This window comes from Physeter macrocephalus, unplaced genomic scaffold (assembly GCF_002837175.3).
Source record: "Physeter macrocephalus isolate SW-GA unplaced genomic scaffold, ASM283717v5 random_1792, whole genome shotgun sequence".
In the NCBI taxonomy this organism is placed as follows: domain Eukaryota; kingdom Metazoa; phylum Chordata; class Mammalia; order Artiodactyla; family Physeteridae; genus Physeter; species Physeter macrocephalus.
In genome coordinates, this window is record NW_021147011.1 from 3,370 (window position 1) to 24,689 (window position 21,320).

The 21,320-nt window shown below is 43.5% G+C and overlaps 1 protein-coding gene across 1 annotated transcript; it reads left to right on the top strand.

Moving 5' to 3' along the window:
- Positions 1-727: 727 nt before the first annotated feature.
- LOC114485586 (uncharacterized protein C2orf42-like) lies at positions 728-10,784 on the top strand. Its single transcript, XM_028487288.1, has 3 exons — positions 728-897; positions 2,246-2,408; positions 10,107-10,784. The coding sequence occupies exons 1-3, from the start codon at positions 751-753 to the stop codon at positions 10,313-10,315; spliced, it is 519 nt and encodes a 172-aa protein (XP_028343089.1). The 5' UTR covers positions 728-750; the 3' UTR covers positions 10,316-10,784.
- The last annotated feature ends 10,536 nt before the right edge of the window (positions 10,785-21,320 follow it).

A 21,320-nucleotide genomic window follows, 5' to 3' on the forward strand; every position in this document is an offset into this window, starting at 1 on the left:
TGTTCTCAATTAATGTCTCGATTTGATCGCTATCAACTTCAACGGGTCTACCCGACCGTGGAGCATCGTCCAGCAAGAAATCTCCAGCACAGAACTTCACAAATCACTTCTGACACATTCAATCAGTCACAGCACCTTCTCCATACACTGCACAAATCTTTTTTTGTGTTTCAGTTGTGTGTTTACCTTTCTTGAAATAATAAAGCATAATATGCCGAAAATGTTGCTTTTTTTCTTCCATCTTCAATATTAAAACGGCTACACAAAAATTCACCAATTTTGGGCTTCCCTGGTGGCGAAGTGGTTGAGAGTCCGCCTGCCGATGCAGGGAGAGGCCCGCGTACCACAAAAAAAAAAAAAAAAATCACCAATTTTGTTAACGTTTTTTTAAAATGCAACTGATATGACAGTTGTCACAATACAATCTAATAAGATTGTTTCAAATGAAGTTAAAGACCACTAAGCAATACTAGAGCCATCTTATGGAAAAAAACGAACAAACCTTTTGGCCAACCCAAAAGAAGTTGTAAAAGCACCCTCCTGAAAGATCCAACTGGAATGATTAGCAGCTGATTATCACACTAAGGAAATAATAAAAGCCATGTTTCAAATAGCTGTTGACTTACCTTGGTCATTTATGAAGGCCAGAAGTGTGTGTGTGTGTGTGTATGTATAAAATACCTGTGTATATGCAGGAATATCACTTCACTGAACTCTCCAGAAACTGGATAACAAATTCAGTGAAAGAGCATGTTATTTTTCGATAGTCTAATTTTACCCCCTTTTTACCTTGAAGCTTTTGTTCGCAAAGATGCTTTGCCACTGGGAACCTTTTCCAAGTATACCTGGCATATCACGAATATCCTGCAAGTTAAACAAATCTTAGATACCCCAGAGGTAAGAGTTTATTTCTACAATAGTGGGACGGCAGAGAGGGGAAGAGAGGGAAGCAAGTGCGGGAAGTATGTTTGCACCAGCTCCTTGAGTCATGGACACCAAAGAGAATTCCTTTTTTTCATACTAAGAAATTAATCAGAAATATTCATGGCTTTATTGTTCCAACTCTGATTTTAATAGGTATTCCCTGTAGCTTGAGGATGTATCTTAAATTGGAGTATCCTTTTTTCTTTGCCTTTGGGATCAGAAAACAGGGATGCTCTTTCTTGTAAATTAAATAATGATCCCCTACTAGCCATGGTGAGTCCTAGGTTAACTGGCAAGCAGCTAGAAAGTATATATATAATTTGAGATGATACACTATTTGTGAAGTCCGTGGGTCCAGCACAATTCAGTGTTCCTCTCCAAACTGCAATTTAGTTCTCATTAGAGAAATGATTCCTAATTAGTTTGTGTTCTTTTTCACAGGGGCAATGTTAGACATTTTTAAACATTTTTTTTCAAGCAGATCCTAAAAATGTGAGGATTTTTCCTTCCTATGATAATGGAATAGTGTGGAAAACTCAGCATTATGTGATTTAATACATTAAGATTAGCTGAATTGCAAGGCACTGTTATGTTCAGAAAAATAAATTGTTTGGTAACTATAGAACTTACATGGGAACTTTAGGAAAGGCCTATGTTCGCACTAAAGACACTTGAGGAACTTCTTTAAATGCAGGATGTCACAGAAGCAGCTTCTAGCCTGAAAAGGGTGGGGTTCAAGGAGGCACTGCAGCAGCCCCAGAGCAAAGTCAAGTCGTGGAGCTTCGGTGTTGCACGTTACTTACCTGTATCACCCCATTCAATCTCACAACCATGCACTGGTATTACCTGTATTTTGCAGATGAGAAATAGGCTATGAGAAGTTCAGCCTGCTGTTTAGTGGCAAAGGCAAAATTCAGTTCAAGCTCTGTCTGGCTTAGTCCCAAGGATGGTGGAAGCACACAGGATGTGAGGTCAGCTATAGGTGCTATTGGTAGGGTTTTTAGGAGAAGATTGCTGCTAGCAGAGCAGTAGGGGAGGGAATAAAACTGATTTTAGAGCAGGTCTGTGCCAGTAGCAGTCATGTAGCCATGAAGGTATTAGGCGTTCAGTTCAGTATGGTTTGGTAAGGGTTCAAATGAAAGTTACAGAGAGAAAAGGAAAGGCAGAACTGTTGAAAAAATTTACTTGAAAATACAAGGGGAAATTTTAGTTAATTTGAGTGTACTTAGAAAAGAATGAATAAAATCTGTTGTCATCCAATGTTTGTCTACTTTGAAAGTTTTTCCTTTCTCACCTTTCTTGGTATTGTCTCCATGTGCAGATGCCTTTGGAAATCACCCGGAGTTTTATCCAGAACCGGGATGGGACTTATGAGCTGTTTAAATGCCCTAAAGTAGAAGTAGAGAGCATAGCAGAAACCTATGGTCGTATAGAAAAGCAACCAGTGCTGCGACCCTTGGAACTAAAAACTTTTCTCAAAGTTGGTAAGTAAATTGGTGGTTTCAATAGCACACCTTCCTTTGAGGGTCACCTGTGTGTATTACTCTGTCCTCGACTTTGGGGCTTGACCTTGAACAAAGAAGACACATTCACACATTTTGTAAAGGCAGTCATGGGATAAGGTGTTTGGTTTCATCTGAGCCAGTACTTTAAAAATAAAATTAGAGGGCTTCCCTGGTGGCGCAGTGGTTAAGAATCTGCCTGCCAATGCAAGGGACACGGATTCGAGCCCTGGCCCGGGAAGATCCCACATGCCGCAGAGCAACTGAGCCCGTGCACCACAACTACTGAGCCTGTGCTGTAGAGCCCGCAAGCCACAACTGCTGAGCCTACGTGCCACAGCTGCTGAAGCCTGCGTGCCTAGAGCCCGTGCTCTGCAACAAGAGAAGCTACTGCAATGAGAAGCCTGCGCACCGCAACGAAGAGAAGCTCCCACTCACCAAAACTAGAGAAAGCCCGTGCACAGCAACAAAGACCCAACGCTGCCAAAAATAAAAACAAATAAATAAATTAATTTTTTTTAAAAAAAGAAAAGGAAAAGGGTTTCTAAAACATGGGATCATATCTCAGCAGCTTTTTTCACTTAAAAATATATCATGAACAGCTTTCCATGTCTGTCTTCAACATTTTTTTTTTTTTTTTTTTTTTGTTGTTGTTGTATGCGGGCCTCCCTCTGCTGTGGCCTCGCCCGTTGCGGAGCACAGGCTCCGGACGCGCAGGCTCAGCGGCCATGGCTCACGGGCCCAGCCGCTCCGCGGCATGTGGGATCCTCCCAGACCGGGGCGCGAACCCGGTCCCCTGCATCGGCAGGCGGACGCGCAACCGCTGCGCCACCAGGGAAGCCCTCAACATTATTTTTTAAACTTTTTTTATTATTAAAAAACATGTAATATAAAACTTAACATTTTAACCATTTTTAAGCATAAGGTTTTCTGGCATTAAGTACTTTTGCATTGTTGTGCAACCATCACCACCATCCATCTCCAAAACTTTTTCATCTTTCTCAACTGAAACTACCCATTAAATACTAACTCTGCATTCCTGCCTCCCCCCAGACCTGGTTGCCATTCTACTTTCTGTCTGTATGAATTTGACTACTCAAATTAGAATCATACAATCTTTGTCCTTTTGTGACTGGCTTATTTCACTTAGCATAATCTCTTCAAGGTTCATCCACGTGTAGCATGTGACAAATTTTCTTTCCTTTCTAAGGCAGAAAAATATTTCATTATATGTATCTACTACATTTTGTGTATCCATTCATCTGTTTGGATACTTGGATTGCTTCAACCTTTTGGCTATTTTGAATACAACATTTTTAAACAGCTTCATAAAATTCATTCATTAAGTTATCTCATTCTAGTCAATCCTGAATTTAAGTTGTTTCAAACTTTTTGCTATTATGAACAATGCTTCCTTTTATAATTAACTTCCTTTTAGACAAACCTTTTATAGCCTTAATTATTTCCTAATTTACTTAGGATATTCTTTCGGGTAAATTCTTATACGTTAAACTGGAGGGTCAAAGTTTACATACATTTTTAGGACTTTTGATTGTTTTTGTCACACTGCCCTCCAGAAAGATTGTAATATTTCTACAGTTTACTCCTGCTAGCCATGCATGAAAGAGTTTCTTTTTTTTATTTTTATTTTTCTATTTTTTACTTTTGGCTGTGTTGGGTCTTCATTGCTGCCCATGTGCTTTCTCTAGTTGTGGCGAGAAGGGGGCTACTCTTCATTGCAGGGGGCTACTCTTCATTGCGGTGCATGGGCTTATCATTGCGGTGGCTTCCCTTGTTGCAGAGCATGGGCTCTAGATGCGTGGGCTTCAGTAGTTGTGGCATGTGGGCTCAGTAGTTGTGGTGCACGGGCTTAGTTGCTCCGTGGCATGTGGTATCTTCCTGGACCAGGGATCGAACCCATGTCCCCTGCATTGGCAGGCGGATTCTTAACCACTGTGCCACCAGGGAAGTCCCCAAGAGTTTCTTTTTTTAATCTTTATTGATTTGATAGCCAAAAATTGTTCTATCATTCTTTTAATTTGCATTACCCTCAAATGTTAATGAGAGTAAATTTTCATATTAGTCATTTGTATTTGATGAATTTCTTTTTCTTTGTCTATTTTTAACTTGGGTATAATAATTGAATAATAATAATGACAACTATAACAAGTAGCACTTAATGAGCACCTACTCTGTGCCAGCTGTTATTTTAAGTTCTTTACTTAGATTAACCCATTTAATGCTCATCAGCCCACTCAGAGGTAGATTCTGTGATCCACATTTACAGATGAATAAACTGAGGTGAAGATAGGTGCAGTAACCTGCCCAGAGTTACACAGCTAGTAAAGTGGTGGAGCTGGTCCTCAACTCCAGGCAGTTTTGGACTCCAGAGCCTTCACTCCTAGCCATCCAACACTCACCTGTCTTTCCACAGACTAGGCTATAAGCACTGTCAGGGCAGTGAACTGTGTCACCAAGAAATTTAGAATTTATAATTATTTTGTCAAATTCTTGTGAAATATATTTTTGGCTGCTCCTGTGAATAAGATGTTTATCATGTGTCTAACTTGTTACTGCCAATGTATGGAAAGCTCTTGATTTTTATATAATTACTATCAAATTGCCCTCCTTAATGAGTTCCTAGTAGTGATGATAGTTGTTTACCTGTTGTTTCTGGGAAATCAATTATATCACTTGAAAAATAATGATAATTTTGTTTCCTATCAAATATTTATATCTCATTGTTTTTTTCTTGTTAAATTAGCTACAACTTCAAGAGCAACAATGAATAATAGTAAAGCTAGCAGCTGAGATTTTCATTTTACTAGAGTAAAACTATCATTTTTACTATAGTAAAAACTCCTCCAGCATAGCATTTTCCAACTCTATCTTGAAGAAGAGATAGTGATAAGTATGCTGTGAAAAAAGTGTTCCATGATCTGATAAGTTTGAGAAATGCTACATACTGTATTTCTTTGATTCTAAGACCCTTGACTGTAAGATGTTCAGTCAATTTTGTAATAACTTTTTTGGTAGGAAAAGAAACTTTGCCACATGAGAACTTCCCTGGTTGTATGATATACTCAGATCGCAGAAAATGTTACAACTGGAGTAGGGAGGCAGTAGGGAGTAGTGTCTTAGAATATAATGTATTGGGCTTCCCTGGTGGCGCAGTGGTTGAGAGTCCGCCTGCCGATGCAGGGGACACGGGTTCGTGCCCCGGTCTGGGAGGATCCCACATGCCGCAGGGCGGCTGGGCCCGTGAGCCATGGCCGCTGAGCATGCGCGTCCGGAGCCTGTGCTCCGCAACGGGAGAGGCCACAACAGTGAGAGGCCCGCGTACCGGGGAAAAAAAAAAAAAAAAAAAAAAAAAAATATATATATATATATATATATATATAAATTTGCATATTAAAAAGATCCTGAAATTAAAATACCTGTTGAACTTTATTTAACTTAAGTTTTCCCCAGTTTATTTGACCGGTCAACACTTTTCAGGGGAATACCATTAGCATTTCATAGAATTTTTCTGGGAAAAGCTGCTCTGTGTTTCACTATTAAATAATGAACTATTGGTTATTGATTTCAGATAAAATTTTTTATTATAACAGCATATCATATTTTTGGTTTATTAAGTATTTTATTAGGAACTAGAATTGATTTTTTTAATGCAGTTGTTTTTTAAATTATTTTTATTTATTTATGTATTATTTTTTGGCCTCACCACATGGCTTGCTGGAGTTCCCCAACCAGAGATTAAACCTGGGCCACAGCAGTGAAAGCACCAAATCCTAACCACTAGACCACCAGGGAACTCCCTAGAATTTAATTTTTTGAAATACCTTTTCTTTTTTTTTTAATTTTTGGCCACACCCCACAGCACGTGGGAACTTAGTTCCCCGACCAGGGATCAAACCTGTATCCCCTGCATTGAAAGGCGGAGTCTTAACCACTGGACCGCCGGGGAAGTCCCTTGAAATACCTTTTTACCATCTTTTGAGAAACCTCAAAAGATAAACTGTTTTGACCCAAGTGCAATGAAATTTATTTATTTTATTTAAGTATAATTGATTTCCAATGTGAGTTTTATGAATAAATGTCTAATATTGAAGTAATCTTGCCTTTCTGGAATAAATCCTGTGTGGTCTTTTTTATTTTAATATGTATGTAGATTCTATTTGCTAATACTTTATTTAGGATTTTTTATTATTGATTCATAAGTATTAACTGCCTACAGTTTCTTTTTTTTGGAGGCTATCTTTTTGGGGGTTTTGTAATAGTTATATAGAAAACGATTTTAGAAAGCTTTGGACCAAATTAAATATCTTGGGGGGGGAGGGTAAATTGGGATTTGGAGATTGACATACACACATTACTAAATATAAAATAGATAACTAATAAGAACCTACTGTATAGTACAGGGAACTCTACTCAATTCTCTGTAATGACCTATATGGGAAAAGAACCTAAAAAAGAGTGGATATATGTATATGTATAACTGGTTCACTTTGCTGTACAGCAGAAGCTAACACAACATTGTAAATCAACTATACTCCAATAAAAATTAATTTTAAAAAATAGCTTAGGAAATATCTGTTCCTTGAATGTTTGAAAGAATTTATTCTCCTGGACTTAACCTTTACTTGCAGGCAGTTCTCTAAAAACTTGTTTAATTTCTTCTGATTTATATTTGTACTCACTGTCTCTACCTCTTCTTTAGTCAATTTTAATTGTTTTTTTCCCAAAAAATTCTTCTATTTTCATCCAAAATTTAAATTGTGTACATTTTTATAATTTTTGGTATAGAGGATAATCACATAACTTTTAAAACCTAGGTCTATAGTTATATACTCCAAGAATTTTTTGTCTTTTTCAAAGAACTGGCTCTTGTATTAATCTGAATGTCTGTTTTGAACTATTTTATGCTTTTGTCTGTAAAAATTTCTCCTAACTCTTTAAAAATTTTTTCTAACATTTTCTTGGAATTTTTAAATTTTTATACCTTTTGGAATTATCAGTTAATTTTTAAAATTCATGTTTGATAATAAGAACATTTAAGGTTCTTCTTATTATTATTAATATCTAAATAGTCTCTAATCATAGTTTAGTTTCTCTGTGTCCCCAACACTGTATTTAAAATTTCCAGTTGGTTGAGTTGGTTTGATCTTTATATTCTTAGGTATCAATTTCTACTTTTATTATTTTGAGGTCAGAAGATGTGCCTTTTCAATTTCTATTTATTTTAGGGATTTAAAAATATTTTCTCACTAACCTAATGTATGATATTCATTTGTGCTAGCAAAGATGGTATTATTTATCCAATGTAAATTCTTGTATAGCTTTAAGACTTATACAACTTAGATAGCAGAGTTGTGATACAATTTCCTACTACAGTTATGTTTCTCTAAATGTCTTCTGATATTGCAAAAAGACTTTGAGTATTGTAATGCCATGTTTTTGGTACATCAGAGTTATTGACAGATGTCATTGTAAATATATTGTCTTAGTCCATTTGGGCTGCTATAACTGAATACCATAAACTGGGTGGCTTACAAACAACAGAAATTTATTTCTCACAGTTCTGCAGGGTGGGAAATCCAAGATCAAGTTACCAACAGATTCGATGTCTGGTGAGGGCCTGCTTCCCGGCTCAAAGACGGCCATCAGCAGTCTTCACTTTGTGTCCTCACATTACAGAAAGGGCAAGGATGTCTCTGGGGTCTAAAATAAGGGCACTCATCTCATTCATCTGCCCTCATGACCTAATCACCTCCCAAAGGCCCCACCTCCAAGTACTATCACATCAGGGATTAGGTTTTCAATTTATGAATCTTGGGAGGATACAAAATTTGGGAGAAATTTTGGGAGAATGTAGATTCACTTTATCAATGTAAAAATAGCATTTGCCCTAAATTCATCTTTGTTCAATGTTACAACAGTAACACCAGCTTTCTTTTGTTTTACATTTTTCTGATGTTTGCCATCCTTTTAACTTTTTTGTGACACTTTGTTCTTATTGAATCTCTTATCAATATTATATTGTTGGTTTTGATTTTTCTCCAATTTCAATAGTTTATCCCCTTTATTATAATTGATATAGTTGGTCTTCTGTCTCCTTGTTTTGTTCTTCTGTTTTTTGCTAAATGGACTATGTTTTCTATGCTTAATTGTCTCCATAGTTTTGAAGGTGATACCATATGCTTATTTTTAATTCTGCTAGTATTTTACATTTTTTCAAAAGCATCCTTTAACCTGAGTTTTTCACGTTTAAATCTTTGATCTTCTGGACTTTATCTTGATGTAAGTTATGAGGTAAGATTCTGCCTTTTATTTTCTTCCAGATAATTATGTAGTTGATGCACACCATTTGTTATAAGAAACACTTGTATTTCTTTTACTAATTGAAAATGCCATTTTTACCTTATCTTAAATTCCTGTTCTTTTTGTATCCATTTTGGATCTTTCTGTTTTGTTTTGTTAATCTGTCTAGACATATGCCAGTACCACACTCTTTTGTTATTATGGATTTGTAATATGTTTTAGAACCATGTAGATTTAAATTCTGTTTCTTTCTAGTTTCCTTGAAACCTTGACCTTTTCTTGATAGTCTCCCTTTTAATCTCATCCAGCTGTCTTTTCCTCTTAGTCTGGGCTCTCCTTATGATTCTTTTGGCCCTATTTTCATAAAAGCTGGGTCTTATTTTATTTGAGGATGCCAGACAGTTCCCTGAAACTTTGTTTTGGATACATACAGCAGTAATCACATTTCCCTTCCCTTGATTCTTCTTGTTGGCCCCGCCCCCTTTTTTTTCCTCATATAGTTTTTTTTTTTTTTTTGTGGTATGCGGGCCTCCCTCTGTTGTGGCCTCTCCCGTTGCGGAGCACAGGCTCCGGACGTGCAGGCTCAGCGGCCATGGCTCACGGGCCCAGCCGCTCCGCGGCATGTGGGATCCTCCCAGACCGGGGCGCGAACCTGGTTCCCCTGCATCGGCAGGCGGACGCGCAACCACTGTGCCACCAGGGAAGCCCTAACACATTCATTTTTATGTGACTTGTATCATGGGATTCAAGCCTGTAACCATGGACCTACTGTGTAGGGATACCCTTTTTTAGAAATGAATGTTAGACTTTTGGCATATGATTTTTTTAGGTAATTACGACAATATGTTCTTTAGAAAATACACGGACGCGCAACCATTGCGCCACCAGGGAAGCCCTAGTTTTTTTTTTTTAAACTTCTTTTTCATTTCCTTTTAAAATTTGTGAACAGGGTAAGATCTGTCCAGACTCAAAGTTTTTTTAAATTAATCAATTAATTAATTTTTTTTTTTTGGCTGCATTGGGTCTTTGTTGCTGCGCGCGGGCTTTCTCTAGTTGTGGCGAGCAGGGGCTACTCTTCATTGCAGTGTGCGGGCTTCTCATCGTGGTGGCTTCTTTATGGCGGAACACGGGCTCTAGGCACACGGGCTTCAGTAGTTGTGGCACATGGGCTTAAGTAGTTGTGGCACACAGCCTTAGTTGCTCCACGGCATGTGGGACCTTCCCGGACCAGGGTTCGAACCCATGTCCCCTGCATTAGCAGGCAGATTCTTAACCATTGTGCTACCAGGGAAGTCCTGTCCAGACTCAAATTTATTTTGGAATTGTACTAATCAATCTTTTTTTCTTTTTTTTCTTCAGGCAACACTTCCCCAGATCAAAAGGAGCCAACACCTTTCATCATTGAGTGGATCCCAGATATTCTTCCCCAATCCAAGATTGGCGAGCTGCGGATCAAGTTTGAGTATGGTCATCACCGCAATGGGCATGTGGCGGAGTACCAAGAACAGCGGCCCCCCCTGGACCAGCCCTTGGAACTGGCCCCTCTGACCACCATCACTTTCCCTTGAGGCAAAACAAGAGTCTTTCGCTGCTAAATTTGCACATCCCCACCCTTTGACAACTTTAAATACTAGTTAGGCACTTAGATGGCTCTGTTCCTTAGTGAACTACTCTTAGCTAAGATGCGGTTTCTCAACACATTCAAGTGGATTCTGTTGAAGAAAAACTCTTCTTGTACATAGCCCTTTTGGTGCTGCTGTGTACAGTCGTCATTATAAATTGGGTGGCATTCCTGGCTAGTTTTTAAAGGAACAAAAAGAAAACCAGCCCACATACCTTCTCGAAGGACTCACCTTTAGAGTTTGTTTCAACCTTTTCCTAATTCTCTAAGAAGTTAGCAGCACTCGCCTTACACCAACAGTGTTGGAAAGTTAATAATACCCTGGTTAGGGCAGAATGTTGACGATCATCCTGGCAGAATTCCAGTCATGCCTTTTTATTCTCTTCTCAAAGCACAGTGTCACTAGTTTTTCCAAATTATATCTCATGTTGGCCTAATTATAAAATTATAAACCTTTCGGGAGATTTAGGTGATAGTAAAACAGGAAAAAGAGATCCAGGTGTCAAGGCAGTATTTGACATTTCCAACTAATGCTTGTAATTGCTTGTTTACTTGGTTTTTCTTTCCTTCTTTACTCTCCAAAAAGTTTAACAGGTGGTAAAATTCAATTCCTATTTTTTAATTCATTGATCACAGAATGGAGATACTGAAAGACACAGAATGAAAGCCTGCCTTTAAGGAGAAAAGAAGGGAATGAACATTTCCTGTTTGCCTACTACATCCCAGGCATTTTCATTTAGATTCTCTTTTGATCATTTTTCTCATTTAGTCCTCATCATTCTTTGGGTTTAGCCATCACCCCTTCTTTTTTTTGTTTTGTTTTGGGTTTTTTTGCGGTACGTGGGCCTCTCACTGTTGTGGCCTCTCCCGTTGCGGAGCACAGGCTCCGGACGCGCAGGCTCAGCGGCCATGGCTCACGGGCCCAGCTGCTCCGCGGCATGTGGGATCTTCCAGGACCGGGGCACGAACCCGCGTCCCCTGCATTGGCAGGTGGATTCTCAACCACTGCACCACCAGGGAAGCCCATCACCCCTTCTTTTATAAATTTAAACAGTCTCTTTGAGATTAAGTATCTTGCTGGAAACAGCATTAAAAATGTTTCATTTTATTCCAAAGTGCATGTTCTTTCCACTCTGTCATGTTGCTTTATAATAGAAATTCCTTATAATTCACTGTCCTTGGGAAGACAAGAAAAGTCCTTAGGTAGGCTTTTTGTTTTGATTGCACATAACAAAAACCCAACTCTACCCAGCTCAGGCAAAAATGTGAATCAATGACTGGTTCATGGACATTAAAATAGGGCTGGACAACCATCCTGGGGTGGAGATGGGGTGTGGCTAGGCCTCAGAACCCCTGCAGCCAGGGTCCATCTGACCCATCTGCACCTCTCCTGAGGCTTCACTCTCTCAGCACAGAGCATCTCCTGGTAGGAATTCTGGCTCTTAATGCACCTGGAAGTATGGCTTTCACTTCCACACTAGAGCAGGACTGACTGCTCTACTCTGCCTGATCCAAAGTCCAAAATCCCCAAAAGAAAGGCTCTGCTGGGCCTAACTGGGGTGGGGGTGGGGGAGTCTGTGAGCATTTTTGGTAAAAGGGGGAGCTGTGCCCCTACAAGAGGGGGATGGGTAGGCAAATTAAGGGTTGTCTACCTACGATTGAGGAGCTAGCTTGTGTGGAGAGCTCCCAAGTGCTTCTGACAATGGGGAAAATCCTTGAGGAGAGTCCAGAGGTCCATGGAGAATTAGACCTTGTGCTGGGCTTTAAAGGAGAGGAAGGTGGGGATTCCCTGGTGGTCCAGTGTTTAGGACTCCATGCTTCCATTGCAGGGGGCATGGGTTTGATCCCTGGTCGGGGAACTAAGATCCCACGAACCGTGCCGCACAGACAAAATAAAATAAAATAAAGGAGAGGAAGGGCTTGGATAGGTATAGAGAAGAGGAGAAATTAAAACTAGGTGAGGCAGAGTGTTTGCCTTAAAAGCAAAAACACCCAAGGAAACACAGTGGTTGGCCTATTCTGAGAAGTCTTTCAACCTGAGTACTTTGAGGACATCAGTCACAGCTTTTTGATCAAGCCAAACCTGTGAATGACAGGCAAATCCTGGCTGGGTCTAGCGGTACTTGACTCCAACCACAGGGGCCAGAAGAACCGCAGGAGCCATAAAACACATGGCTGGGGCAAATCACCCAAAGAGGCCCCCCACTCAAGCGCTAAGGTCTTCCACCCAGGATCACCCCAGCCCACCAACACAGTTCATCAAAATCTGAAATGGGGTTCAGAGTTACATTGACCTTTTCTACATTGATACTGTGTCTACCAGGTCAAGCATGGTCCTAGGAGTACCAGTAGGGTCGCTGCACCCACTCCCAGCATCCAGACACCTTTGGGACACCATCAGTATTGACCTCATTTCACACTTGCCCCATGCCAGAAGAGGAGAGTGGTCCTAGCTACTCCCACCAGTCCAGTGCTTTTCAAACCCTGCACCCACCCATACATACTCCCATCTGTACCTCCACTGCGCACCTCCATTAGTCGTTGGAATCTCCCAGCTCTGAGGGCTGCCCACCTGCTGCTTTCCCATGCTGCAGCCACTATTTGTGTTCTGGAATGAGCAGTGCAAGACCCTCCAGGCCCACACAGCCTCCTGTCTACTGCACAGACAGACGGACCATCCTCAGACTGAGTGTATTGATGGGTCTGAGATGGATAGCATCTTAACTCCTCCAAGCAACATGGGAGGGGCCCCTAACGTGATGGGCATCATGAGAACAGCTTGCTATTCCTACACCCAGAACACTTTGGTTCACACCTGCCTCTACCAGAACTGCTATCATCTCAACAGCTTGCTACTATTTAGAGGAGTGATAGGCCACTCAGAGACCTCCAGAAAATCTGACTCCAAGAAGCACCCACCTAAGTGAAGTTCTGTAGGCCTGCCACCTGGCTCTCTCAAGGTACCAGATGTCATCAGCTCTGTGACTTTCTGGGCCTAGCAATTTCCGGTCACATATGTCCACCTCATCTTTCACTGATTCCTGTCATGTCTGATCTGCCAATCACTTCCCTTCCCTCCAGCCCATGTGTGCATACACACTAGCCCCCAGGCCTGGCCACTTACAGAGTGTAACCTGTATATGTCATCCAAGAAGCACTCTGCTGTCACTGCCTGCTGTCCCATGTCAGAAACAGGCCAAAATTTGCCCTCCACTAGAATTCAGAGAAATCCCACTCTATGTGCTGAAGGTGAGGGAATGGGCAGGGGCTGCCCTCCTCCAGCCCTTCGAGCGAATGGACCCTCTCAGGCATAAGTCACAGACAACACAGAAAAGTCAGTCACAGAGAACAGCCCTTGTGTCTATTTTTCTGGTGAATTTTCCCAAGATGAACCTGCTTCCCCCCCTCAACATACTCCTTTTTTTTTTTTTAATCTCCCAGATTCTGATTTCCTAGTTTTCTTCCTTCACATCTTGTGATATTTGCTGATACTCCTTATTTGATCCTCTTTTTAGACCTCCTTACAGGGAGTTCCCTGGTGGCCTAGTGGTTAGGATTCCAGGCTTTCACTGCCGTGCCTTGGGTTCAATCCCTGGTCGGGGAACTGAGATCCCACAGGGCACGTGGCGCAGCCAAAACAAAAAACCAAAACCTCCTTCCTGTCCCTGCCCTCCCACCATCCAGCTCCACAAATTCCCTTCACATCTTTCTACCATCCCACCTGTATCACCAAGGGAGCAGGGTGACATGTTAACAACAGTTCTTTAGTGTGCATAGGAATTACCCAGGGATCTAGTTAGAAAGCATATTCTCATTCAGAAGTTCCAGGGTAAGGTTCAAGACCCCGCATTTGTTAACATCAAGCTGAATGAAGAAAGTTGATGGACTGAAGAAACGCTGCTGGACTGCAAGCCTCACTTTGAGTTGCAGGACCTAATACCTGAGCAGGTGCTGACCCCCACCTTTCATTGGCAGTGCTAGAGGTCGGTGACACTCCACAACTAGTGGCCCTTGCATATAGCCAGGTGTTTCAAGGCAGCATATTAGTCTGGGCTGCTTTATGGCAAGCTCCTGGAAACCTGATCCAATTGATGGGCGGCAGTAGCCATGTTCCTAGGAACTAGCTCCCATCCGACAGTTACAGAAGTACAAAGCCAGCCTGCTACCGTATGTTCCCTGCCGTTTTTCGCCCTTCTCCCCAGACCACCATCTTAAGGTTCAGATTCTAACCCCTGGGTTCAAACTCCCACTCTGCTACCCGCTTATTAACGGTGCAACCTTGGGCAAATTATTTAACTCTCTGAGCCCCAGTTTCCTCGTCTGGATGATGTGCAGAGTAAATGAGATAGTCTGTTAAACGCTTATTAAATACTATTACCCTTTCGTCTTGCCTATTATTCTGCACTTCTCTCTTCTACCGTGTTTTCTTACTTATTTATTTACTTTTGGCTGCGTTGGGTCTCCATTGCTGTGCCCAGGTTTTTTCCAGTTGTGGTGAGCGGGCGCTACTCTCTGTAGCCGTGCGCTGGCTTCTTACTGCAGTGGCTTATCTTGTTGCAGAGCACGGACTCTAGGTAAGGCAGGCTCAGTAGTTGTGGCTCGCAGGCTCTAGAGCACAGGCTCAGTAGCTGTGGCGCACGGACTTAGTTGCTCCGCGGCATGTGGGATCTTCCCGGATCAGGTCTCGAACTCATGTCCCCTGCATTGGCAGGCGGAGTCCCCTGCATTGGCAGGCAGATTCTTAACCACTGCCCCACCAGGGAAGTCTCTACCATGTTTTTCTAACGTAGCTTTTCTGCTTTTTGTCCCTCCTTAAGAGCTTTTGTACTTACACTGCCATACAGCAAGATTAAAGTAAAAGAAAGCCTGGAAGTAAATATGAAAAGGGGTACTGCTATTCCTTATCTTCATATCTTTTCCTTTATTTTCCCCCCCAAATTTTATATAGCAATATAACTTCTGTTGATAAGTTTGAGAAAAGGCAAGGTTTTAACCTTAAAAGAAGGGGCATAATAATCAAGCTTCCACACTGTACTAAAAAAAAAGAGGAAGAGAAAGGCTCCCGGCGCCGAGGGCGGGGGCTGGTCACGCGGCGGCCGCCTGGGCTCCGCGAGCTGATGTCAGTCACGTTCTCCTCTCGCCCGCTCCACCGCTTCCGGCGGGTTTGGTGCTTTTCTTCCACCAGGCGGCGCCGCAGGACGTTCTGTTGAGGACGTCTCTTGCGCAGCCGCATTAAACCCCCGGACACGTCACCACCTTCGCGTCTTTTCTGGAGAGCGCGGGAAGGCGAGAGCTGGAGGACGGTGACGTCACCGGGGTTCCCCGCGTGGCTCGCGGGGGCGGGGCCGGGGACGTGGCGCGCGCAGGGCGGGGGCGGGGGGTGCTGCCGAGCGCTGGCCCCGCCAGGACTGACCGGGCCGCACCCGTCGACGATGATGCGGCGCTGCCTCGTGACCCACTGTGGGGCCGGGGTGGGCCAGGGCGGCGGGCCGGGCTGCGGGAAAGGTGCTGACGAGGCGAACTGGGAGGGGAGGGGTGCCGGCAGCCCCACGCTAGGCCTTCCCGAGGTCGTTAGTCGGCCAGGCCCCCAGGAGTGCCCCGGGTGCCTTCAGAACCGCTCTGAGGCCGGGCACCGACTTCCTGGCACCCTCGCGCGGGCGGGGCCGATCCTGGACTCCTGCCCACGGGTCCGCCGGGGCGGCGGGGCACGTGGGGCCGGGCCGCACCCTGAGCTGCAGACTGCGCGGCTCTGCGGGGAAGGAGCAGCTGCGCCCGGGGATCCGGGCCCCTCCCGTTTTCCCGGTATTGGCCGATCCTCGCTCTGGCTGTCCTGCCAGGTGGGGAACGAGAGGGAGCATGGGCTGTAGCCAGCCTGTTTGCCCTGAGCGAGTCGTTCATATCTCTGTCGGTTTTCTCCTTTGCCAAATATCCACTCCACAGACTCACTAGTCTGTCTAGCACATGGTAGTCGGTCAGTCAAAATATAAAAATTGCTTTTCCACTTTTTCTCACCGGGTCCTCAGAGCCACTTTGCAGGGGCATTAATCCCAGGGTAGTCCTTAAAACAAAAGGCTTTGTGTGGTTCCCTGTACTGATTTTTAATGGACAGAAGCTTCCCTTTTCCTAGCATGATCTCCACAGCCTGCCCAGTGGGTTTGGAGGAGAAGGCAGAGGGTCCATCCATGATCTGATGAGTTGAACCTGGGGTCTGGTCAGAATTTAGGGAAGGGTATTAGGGGGATTTTCTTTGGGCCCAAGCATCTGTGATACTGCTGAAGTGAGAAGCCGCAGGATTTCCTGCTGGGAGCCCTGTCTAGGGCACACTCTGCCTTGTGGCACCCTTAAGTTGTCTTTCTCCTCTAGCTGCCCCTCCCTGGAATTTTTCATCTCATGTTACACTGCTATGGTCAAGACATCTTTCCTGGAATGGCCCGAGCCCTGGGGACAAGCTAGCCTCCAGTAGTTTATAGGAAGTTGGTCTGAGTAAACAGAATGCAAGACTATCTCCTGGAAAGAAGAAAACTAATGTATCCTGGAGTGCTTATTTAGCATGCATCGGAGACTGTATTTGCCTTTTCACACGAGTTATCTCATTAGATTCCCACAGCTGGTCGTGTGAGCTAGGTAGAATTATCCCTTTATATAGGGGAGGAAACTGTGGTTCAGCAGGGTAAATGGCATGCATCACATCTTACAGCAAGAATATGGTAGACGAAGTGCTCTCAGAGGCCATACTAAAGTTCCACTGAAGGACTCTGGCAAGAAAGCGGCAGTACCTGGTCAGCCCTTTTCTGGGGTTTGAGAAGCTCAGGACCATCTAGAAGGTATGAGTGAAGGCATATTACACTAAAGGCTTCCCCTCCATACCCGCTGTCTCTTGGTCACCCCTGCCATTTGTATCAAGGCAAAACCAGGTTAAGCGATGGGTCACTTAAGGGTACCCTTTGAGACTCTAGAAGCCCTAAAAGTCAGAGAAAGATCAACCCCACCCCACACACTTTGCCTTGGTCATGGATGGGTTAATGGAAGGACTCTTGTGTATCAGATTTGGGCCTTTTTTTAGCACCATCTGGCAGGAGACACCTCTCCTGCACCTGCTCTATCTACAAACCATTGCTCATTTGCCAGTAAACGGTGCGAAGGGCAGAAATGTGCCTGTGTAAGTTAGATTCACTGTTACCTCCGGGGCGGGGGGGGGCGGTGTCTGTGTTCTCTGTATTATGTCCTGAGAATGGCAGCCCATACTCACTGCTAAGTTGTATGTGGAACTGCAGGAGACAAAAGAAAGGCAACAAACGCGGAAGTCCCCTCTCCATTTTCTTTTCTTTTCTTTCTTTTTTTAAATTCTTGAACTTGGCTAGAGCAAAAGATAGAGAAATTCCCCAGATAAGGCAAAGTAATAAGGGCCCAGGTATTTTGGAGTCATTCCTCAAAACCCAGGGCTCTGTAGGTAAATACTCCTTGGTTTTGAGCAAGGCAGATAGTTTTCGTGTTTTAGATCAAGAGAGCAGATGATCCTCATTAGTTGACCCTGGGCCACTTTAAATGGAGGGTGAGTGTGTTTTCTTCTTTGCTGCCAAAGCAGTCCTTTCTATACTGTCATAGGAACTTACTGAAATGTACAAGGCATGGGCCCTCAGGTGCTTATTTGGAGAAATGTCTTCTATTTTGTCAGTGTAGCTTGTATACCTAAGTGACAGGAAATAAGTTTGCTTTCAGACCAGTAAAACCCACATGTAATGGATGATTAGCGCTCCATGAAAGTAAACCTAGAAAGTGTCTGTAAATTTGTTGCCCACGTTTGAGGACACTGAACACTAATCAGATGTCTGGGAGCAGTCTCAGGAAGGAAGGGCTGGAAAGTGGTTGTAATTTAGGTTAAGTTATAAAGCAGTTTGGAGAACTGAGCGGAAGGGACTTGGCCATCCTCTGAAGTAAAGAAGTGGGCCGGGTACTGCCTGAGGAAGTGCAGGTCTTGACTAAGGGGGCTTGAGCGCTGTGATTCCCTTGGTCAGACTGCTCCTGTAGCAGGGACGGGGGGCCCTGCCATAAAGGAGAGAGGTAACTTTAGGTCGGTTACTTTTGTTCTGAGTCCCTGTTTACCAAGCACTCTTTAGCCCATGAGGAAAAGATCAGCTAGTCAGGCTAATTCAAGCATTCTAGTCCACAGAATGTCCACTGTTCCTTGGTATGCATCACTACATTGGCGTTTGGTTTATATGCCCTGCGATCTCTGTGTGAACTTGGTTAATAGGTGTTTGAGAGGTGGGTCCCTTCACATGGGCCAGCCTGAAAGTGTAAGGCCCAGATCTGGGTCCTTGTTCAATTCAGCAAGATAAGCATTGCTAAGTGGGGATCTGTGGGAAAGAGGGTAGAAGGAAGGGGAGCAGGGGCAGGAAGCCAGCTTTGCCAAGGAAATACTACCCTTGTCTTATTGTTGACCTTCCTGTTGCAGTCACGTTCAGGAAAATTATATTATCAGCATAAGGCAGAAGGTGCTAAATTCTAGATGACTGATGCAGGCATTGAGTGCTGTGGTTTCAGAGGTAGGGGAGGTTAAAGGATGGTGCCGCAGAAGAGTTTGGTAGGACTTGACAAATGGATATGATTTCAATAGGTGGAGATGTTGGAGGTGGAGAAGAAATACCCACTGCCGTTTCAGTGAAGTTCCCCTCTAGAGCTGATGTAAAATACATGGTCATCTGATCTCTTAGCTGTTAGCCAAAGAAAAAACACTATTGTGGCAGAAGAGGGAGTGGTAGGCTCCAGAGAAAGGGAAGGAAAATCAACTGTTCATTCAACAGTTTGTTCGTTTAACATTTATTGAGTTTCTACTATGTGCCAGCCACTGAGCTGTGTCCTAGGGATATAGAAATGAACAAAACAGACAAAAGCCCTACCTTCAAAAAGTTTACATTCTAGTGAGGAGAAAGAAAGACTATGAAAGGAAGGAAGGAAAGAAGAGAGGGAAGGAGGGAGGGAAAGAAGGAGGGTTAGATGAAGGGCTATACAGTATGTCAGATGTGCTGTGGAGAAAATTAAAGCAAGGGGTGGGGAGGTTGGAGGATGTACTGAGGTGTTTTTCTTCTAAATTTTTAATGAATTATGTGCAAGCTAATATAAAGGTAAAAGTACACATAGTCTTTGATCATTTTCTGTGAGTTGGGGGAGCTGACCAAATTGTGACCGAGGAGATAAAATTTGTCTGTAAATATGACTCACTGCCTGGGGAAAAATAAGCCACGATCTATGAATGGAGCACTTCTTCTGAAAGCCAGAAAAACCAGGTGCAATGATAGAGGAAAACAGAACTGTACCCTAAACCCCTAAATATAAACATCATGGTTCTAAGAAAATAGGTGTTGACCTCGTGAGATGTGATTGAGCTAAGCGGGGAAGAGGAAAGAGTTAAAGAAGCACCTTCTATGCTCTTTTTCCTGCTCAGGGGGTGGGGGAGGGGAGGGGAGGAAGTCAGGTCTTGAGACAGGGTGGCTGTGGAATCTGCAGAGACCACATGTGTTTCCTCAGGAGGTTCCCTGTTCACAGATGGGGCTGTGAGGCTGGAGATATGAAGTTGAGGAGGGATTTCAGCCTGCCCACCTTGTGTGTCACAGCACTGTTTTCTGACCAAGGCTTTCAGAGCTATAAAGTTTATCATACTCCTTCTTGGTGCCAGATGTGAAATTGGGACGAAAATATTGGCATTCTGAAAAGAATGATGGCTTATGAGCATGATAAGACAGAATAGTCAAGGAAGTAGAAGCTTGTGGTTGAGGAAGGAGAGATCAAAGGTAGATAGTGTGACCTACGAGTGTTAACAGATAGTACCCACTGGAACAAGGCTGAGGGATGTACAACAGGGCCTCAAAAGTCTGCACTGACCTGCAAGTGTCAAAGTCAGTAGTCATCTCTGTTCTCTTTGAAGCTGACGAAGTGGGTGTGGCCCGTAACTGAACTTGGCTCAGCTTACATTCCTGGCTTCACCTCTCCCCTCGTTAATGATAAGGTTGGGGGAAAGTTAAAGGACTTCCTCTATTGGTGGGGGGGAATGGGGATGACACTTGTGTTCTTGGCTATCTCTGTTCCTCTCTAGCTCTGGCCTTGGGCAAGTCTCTCTCCCTCTTGAAGTTCTGGCCTCCTCTTCTGTGCAAGAAGGACTTGAATTGATCCCTGTTGTTCCCTTAGACATTCTGTAAAGAGATGGGGGCCTCTTCATTTATTACCCAACCTGTTCATGTGGACAGAGGTTGGTCACTTAAAGATAATTAGGTGTCCTTCTTTTCTGAACAGTGTTTTCCCTTTTTGCTTCCTCTGCACAGAAGAGGCAATGGGTATAAGCACAAGAGAAGTTCTGTGGGGACCTGAGAAGTGGCATCTCACCCAGACACAGTAATGGGCAGTGGAGACCACCAGCTTTATAGTCTCAGTCTCTGGTTTTGAAGAATCTTCAGGTTGACCAATCATTTCTGCAGTGCCCATGAGACATGATAAATATATCCATACTCTTTGATCTAAAAATGGCAGCCCCCTCTCTCCTATATGATGTACCCATCCTGTGTCCACCCACTTCTTTCCACTCCCACGGGTACTACCCCATTTTCATCTCTTACCTCAGTCACTGCAGGTGCCTTCATGGTCTTCCTGCCTCCACTCTAAGCCTCTTCAAGTCTTCCCCGGATATGCCTGTCTCCTGTGCAGACCTGGTCATGTTACTCCCCTGCTTAAAACCCATCAGTGGCCCCTCATTGTCTTCAGATATTTATTGGCAACTAATATGTATCTACCAGTGTCTCTGAGCCCCATGGGGGACAAAACAAACATGAGACCCAGCCCCTGCCTAAGCATGACAACAAGAGCCTTGGTCACCTGGTTCTAATTTCCTCATCCACCCTCATCTCTTCCACCCCACCCTCTATTCTCCATCCACACAGCCTTGTCTACTCTCTCTCTTC